Consider the following 6,727-nt stretch of genomic DNA (forward strand, 5'->3'; position numbering starts at 1 on the left):
AACTGTGAAATTCATGGTCATGAACCAGCCGCCTCCTGCAACCTTGTCCTTGTAGGAGAACCATGAGTACAGCAGCACGGACATGTGGTGATACCAGTGCAGGAAGATCAGACGCTGCTTGCGGAGTACGATGAACACTGTGTCACCTGAAGTAATAAGAGAATGAGTATCATAAATCAGCCAAGACATGTCCAGTGTTTGAAGTTTAAACACGTAATGGAAGCTTATGCTCCCGAGTCATCAGTGAGTCTAAACCAAAGCTGCTTCAGCGACTGGGGCATGGTTCTGATCTCAAAACATCAAACATCATCTCAGTTATTTCTGTAAGGGCCACACTCACGCATTCCTCACACACCAGAGCTTTTCTGGAAACAAACCCAAGACCCAGTATTTAATACAGTTCCTTTTGGGGTCTAATGTGTATGCGAGTGTGTGTATTTATATATGGAAATTTACCAAATTCAGGAACCTTGCTGATGGCGAAGGCAAAGGCCCAGAACTTGCTGACGGGGGCGCTGTAAAAGTCTGTGTCACACACCGTGTATCTGAAGCCGTTGGAGTTAAAAGTGCGCAGCATGTAGGATCCCGTACGGATTGCTCCAAAAATACTGAAAGAAAAAAAACAAAGACACATATAACAGTGAATAATTCATCAATTGTCCAGATTAGCGGAGAGACTACAGTCCATACGTAACTCCCAAATGACAAGCTCAAATAAATACACATTACGATCTTTTGCCTTGTAATGGTTTTATAAAAAGCATCAAGTTCTGATTTGTGATGTCTGCTGAATTTCTGTGTTTAATAAAAGCAGTTTGTTTTCCTTTTGATCACGCAATTCCTTCAACGTATTTGAGGAAAATACGCAATATTTTTCATTCATTCATTCATTCATTCATTCATTCATTCATTCATTCATTATCTGTAACCCTTATCCAGTTCAGGGTCGCGGTGGGTCCACACTCCACACCACACTCCTCACAGACAGTCACCCGGAGGAAACCCACGCGGACACAGAGAGAACACACCACACTCCTCACAGATGGTCACCCGGAGGAAACCCACGCAGACACAGGGAGAACACACCACACTCCTCACAGACAGTCACCCGGAGGAAACCCACGCAGACACAGAGAGAAAACACCACACTCCTCACAGACAGTCACCCGGAGGAAACCCACGCAGACACAGAGAGAAAACACCACACTCCTCACAGACAGTCACCCGGAGGAAACCCACACAGACACAGAGAGAAAACACCACACTCCTCACAGACAGTCACCCGGAGGAAACCCACGCAGACACAGAGAGAACACACCACACTCCTCACAGACGGTCACCCGGAGGAAACCCACGCAGACACAGGGAGAACACACCACACTCCTCACAGACAGTCACCCGGAGCGGGAATTGAACCCACAACCCCCAGGCCCCTGGAGCTGTGTGACTGCGACACCTACCTGCTGCGCCACTCTGCCGCCTTACACAATATTAATTTTCTGTATATTAAGATATAAACAACAATCTGCAAAAGTCAACGCAACTGTGGAAAAATAGCTCATTACACCCTAACCTCATACAGTGTGGCTGTCATCAGAACACAGAAGAAAGGTTGCTGCGATATCAGTGTGGAGCTCTGTGGAGTGGTTCTCCGGAACGATGGGGCTCCATCCAGTACCACTGAGATGAGTGTGTGATCCATAACTAGCATGAGTAGCAAAAATGGTGCTCCTTCCCCTGCGTGCTCATTAATTAATTACTGTAGTAAGTGTACCAGAGTTCACTCACCTGAAAATGGCCAGACTCAGTGACCAGAGCACAAGAGGACGGCGCAGGTTCAGCTTCGGTCTCTGTCTCATTAAATGACGACCGAGGAAAATAACAGTGGCATAAAGGGCACAAAGCACAAAGGACACCGTCCTGGAACAAACACAACAGGGATAATGTGAGGATAGGGTAGAAACTGGACACTCACACACACAACTGAATTAATTACAGCACAAGAAACAGGGAACCATTTTTCTTAATATCACGTGTGCTTTATACTTAAATTAAACATATTTTTGTTCTACTATATTATTACACCAGGGACCTGAACCTGGAGGTTGTGGGTTCGAGTCCCGCTCCGGGTGACTGTCTGTGAGGAGTGTGGTGTGTTCTCTCTGTGTCTGCGTGGGTTTCTTCCGGGTGACTGTCTGTGAGGAGTGTGGTGTGTTCTCTCTGTGTCTGCGTGGGTTTCTTCCGGGTGACTGTCTGTGAGGAGTGTGGTGTGTTCTCTCTGTGTCTGCGTGGGTTCCCTCCGGGTGACTGTCTGTGAGGAGTGTGGTGTGTTCTCTCTGTGTCTGCGTGGGTTTCTTCCGGGTGACTGTCTGTGAGGAGTGTGGTGTGTTCTCTCTGTGTCTGCGTGGGTTTCTTCCGGGTGACTGTCTATGAGGAGTGTGGTGTGTTCTCTCTGTGTCTGCGTGGGTTTCCTGCGGGTGACTGTCTGTGAGGAGTGTGGTGTGTTCTCTCTGTGTCTGCGTGGGTTTCCTCCGGGTGACTGTCTGTGAGGAGTGTGGTGTGTTCTCTCTGTGTCTGCGTGGGTTTCCTCCGGGTGACTGTCTGTGAGGAGTGTGGTGTGTTCTCTCTGTGTCTGCGTGGGTTTCCTCCGGGTGATTTGGTTTCCTCCATCACTCCAAAAACACACGTTGGTAGGTGGATTGGCGACTCAAAAGTGTCCGTAGGTGTGAATGTGTGTGTGTGTGTGTGTTGCCCTGTGAAGGACTGGCGCCCCCTCCAGGGTGTGTTCCCACCTCGCGCTCGGTGATTCCGGCTAGGCTCCAGACCCACCGTGATCCTGAACTGGATAAGGGTTACAGACAATGAATGAATGAATGAATGAATGAATAATTCAAGGGTATTATGGAGGCACTGATTCAGGAACTGTGAGGTGATGCTGATATGCCATATTTTTCCATTTACATAAATAGAGTTAGCTATTAAACACAGAAGTATGCACTAACGATACACAGACCAATGTCATTCCCTGAGGTTTCCAAATGCAGTTAACGCAACCCAAGGAGGTCATTCTGTTAAACATCTACCCTGCTGGAGCTGCCCCAGTCAACTGTAAATCCTGTTTAGTGAAGTGGAAAGGTCTAGGAGCAGCACAAGTGTATCTGTAAAGCACGGGTGTCAAACCAAATCCACGGAGGGTAGGTGTGGGTGCAGGTATTTTTTTCCAACCAAGCGGAAACAACACCTCATTTCACCTGTTTTTAATCAATGGATCTAATCAATAGATCTCGACTCTCAGTGGTGTGGGGCGTCTGCTTGAAAGGAAAACCTGCTGTAAAGTGAGAACTGTCATTTCTGAGTTTTGAGGTATGTCTGTGCTGAGGGAGGCACAGAAGCCGGTCAAATGTGAGGTATTTTGCTGATTACAGGACAAAGGTGATTTATCAGTCACAGAAATGCATGAACTCAGCGCCACCACACCCTGCTGTTATGTAAGATACAAACATTGCAACAGCTCTGCAGACATCTACTTCACATCACAGGGGCACTGGGGAACTGGCTCCTTTAAGAGGAAGTGACACTTCATACAGGTGACGGTGCATTTAATGTGTTTTCAAGTCAGGTATCATAGCTACAGGCCATTTTCAGGTCATAACCTTAATGAAAGGAAGGAAGAAGACTTCTCACTCTTCAGGTGCTCCTGGAAAAGGACTTCAGATGTCTCAGGTCAAAAATATTTCCTAACCCTCCCTTTTAATTTTATTCACGCCCTCTTTCAATCTTTAAAGATTCATTCATTCATTCATTATCTGTAACTCTTATCCAGGTGGGTCCAGAGCCTACCTGGAATCAACACACCCTGGAGGGGGCGCCAGTCCTTCACAGGGCAACACACACAAACACACATTCACTCACACACACACACTCACACCTACGGACACTTTTGAGTCGCCAATCCACCTACCAACGTCTGTTTTTGGACTGTGGGAGGAAACCCACGCAGACACAGAGAGAACACACCACACTCCTCACAGACAGTCACCCGGAGGAAACCCACACAGACACAGGGAGAACACACCACACTCCTCACAGACAGTCACCCGGAGGAAACCCACGCGGACACAGGGAGAACACACCACACTCCTCACAGACAGTCACCCGGAGGAAACCCACGCGGACACAGGGAGAACACACCACACTCCTCACAGACAGTCACCCGGAGGAAACCCACACAGACACAGGGAGAACACACCACACTCATCACAGACAGTCACCTGGAGGAAACCCACGTGGACACAGGGAGAACACACCACACTCCTCACAGTCACCCGGAGGAAACCCACGCAGACACAGGGAGAACACACCACACTCATCACAGACAGTCACCTGGAGGAAACCCACACAGACACAGAGAGAACACACCACACTCCTCACAGACAGTCACCTGGAGGAAACCCACGCGGACACAGGGAGAACACACCACACTCCTCACAGATAGTCACCCGGAGGAAACCCACGCAGACACAGAGAGAACACACCACACTCCTCACAGACAGTCACCCGGAGGAAACCCACGCACACACAGGGAGAACACACCACACTCCTCACAGACAGTCACCCGGAGGAAACCCACGCAGACACAGGGAGAACACACCACACTCCTCACAGACAGTCACCCGGAGGAAACCCACGCAGACACAGGGAGAACACACCACACTCCTCACAGACAGTCACCCGGAGGAAACCCGCGCGGACACAGGGAGAACACACCACACTCCTCACAGACAGTCACCCGGAGGAAACCCACGCACACACAGGGAGAACACACCACACTCCTCACAGACAGTCACCCGGAGGAAACCCACACAGACACAGGGAGAACACACCACACTCCTCACAGACAGTCACCCGGAGGAAACCCACGCAGACACAGGGAGAACACACCACACTCCTCACAGACAGTCACCCGGAGGAAATCCACGCAGACACAGGGAGAACACACCACACTCATCACAGACAGTCACCTGGAGGAAACCCACACAGACACAGAGAGAACACACCACACTCCTCACAGACAGTCACCCGGAGGAAATCCACGCAGACACAGAGAGAACACACAACACTCATCACAGACAGTCACCTGGAGGAAACCCACGCAGACACAGGGAGAACACACCACACTCATCACAGACAGTCACCTGGAGGAAACCCACACAGACACAGAGAGAACACACCACACTCCTCACAGACAGTCACCTGGAGGAAACCCACGCAGACACAGGGAGAACACACCACACTCCTCACAGACAGTCACCCGGAGGAAACCCGCGCGGACACAGGGAGAACACACCACACTCCTCACAGACAGTCACACGGAGCAGGAATCGAACCCACAACCTCCAGGTCTCTGGAGCTGTGTGACTGCGACACCACCTGCTGCGTCATCGTGCCGCCCAATATTTAAAGACTGAGCTCACTGATATTAAATAGTGCTCCATCACTTTAGAAAATGCAGTTCCACTGTTCTGCAGCACAATGCTGTGAGCTGCATTCCACTCCAGCGCTAAATTGCATTTTTTTTTCCTTTTTTGGTGTGTGAGCGTGTGTGTGTGTGTGTGTGTGTAAGGGGGAGAAGGGTGGGTGTCATTCATTCATTGTCTGAAACCGCTTATCCAATTCAGGGTGGCGGTGGGGCCGGAGCCTACCTGGAATCATTGGACACAAGGTGGGAACACACCCTGTAGGGGGCACCAGTCCTTCACAGGGCGACACACACTCACACCTATGGACATTCTGAGTCGCCAATCCACCTAGCAACGTAATGTTTTATATCAAAATCATATCACTATCTTCTGATTTCCTTAGACTAGGTCTAAATTTGGTGATGAATTGATCATATTCTGGATAAACAGAGAGCTGAAAGAAATACTAAACATTTTAATAATTATTTCTGCATTAATATTCCTATTATATAATGTTTTGTATTTTTCTTTACAGTGTTTATCAGAATGGATTAATGCATTCATTTATTTATTCATTCATTTATCTTCCATAACCGCTTTATCCTGGTTAGGGTGGGGAGAGGTCTGGAGCCTAACCTGGAATCACACACACCCTAGACCCACACCTGTCCATCAACACACACTCACATCTATAGACAATTACACACAGACACTACACTGAAATAATAATTACAATGTTAGCAGTATTTTGACTGTAAGATAATTAAAGTCTGTCAGAGACCCAACTGATTTAATGCAACAACAACTTTAAAAATAATAATTATTTGAAGTTTTTAATTTGCACATATTTAGTTTATATGTTTTTCAGTTACAGTGTGTTATTACTGAAGAGCCTCTTTGCGACATCTCTGTTCAACAGAAACATTTAAATGAACTTCACTCACCAGTTTTCTTGAAACCATGCAATTGCGGGTTTTTCGTCAAAACTCTGCTCAAATTCAAATGAATACAAACATGTCCCGTTCATTTTCAGTTTATATTGCTTAGTCTTCACTAGAAATTAACATAGAAGCACTTAACTCCAGAAGATTGCGAGTGTGTGATGAGCGCCGCACTATTTATCATTCATAGAAATGAACAGGGCGAGGACAACGGGGGCATTGGACAGACAGCCGTTCATCCAATCAGATCACTGCACTGGGAATGATAGGCGGGATTACAGTGGTAGTTCATGCCTTCACGAGCGTTTCCAGTTATTTATAAATTAA

The 6,727-nt window shown here is 47.8% G+C and overlaps 1 protein-coding gene across 2 annotated transcripts in view; it reads right to left on the reverse strand.

Annotated features, from left to right (window-relative positions):
• zgc:92749 (Elongation of very long chain fatty acids protein 6-like) overlaps nucleotides 1–6,541 on the reverse strand; it is an 8,005-nt gene extending 1,464 nt beyond the window's left edge. The window contains exons 1-4 of one of the 2 annotated variants that reach the window (XM_066665863.1): nucleotides 6,404–6,541; nucleotides 1,789–1,920; nucleotides 457–608; nucleotides 1–146 (exon numbers count right to left, since the gene is read on the reverse strand). The exon at nucleotides 1–146 is cut by the window's left edge and continues 1,464 nt beyond it. In XM_066665863.1, coding sequence (XP_066521960.1) covers nucleotides 1–146; nucleotides 457–608; nucleotides 1,789–1,920; nucleotides 6,404–6,486 — 513 coding nt within the window. In that variant the 5' untranslated portion in view covers nucleotides 6,487–6,541. Of the gene's footprint in view, nucleotides 147–456; nucleotides 609–1,788; nucleotides 1,921–5,702; nucleotides 5,809–6,403 lie in introns of those variants that run through there. The other variant, XM_066665864.1, reaches the window with a different exon arrangement.
• Between the last annotated feature and the right edge of the window lie 186 nt (nucleotides 6,542–6,727).

This window comes from Hoplias malabaricus, chromosome 3 (genome assembly GCF_029633855.1).
Source record: "Hoplias malabaricus isolate fHopMal1 chromosome 3, fHopMal1.hap1, whole genome shotgun sequence".
Taxonomy (NCBI): Eukaryota; Metazoa; Chordata; class Actinopteri; order Characiformes; family Erythrinidae; genus Hoplias; species Hoplias malabaricus.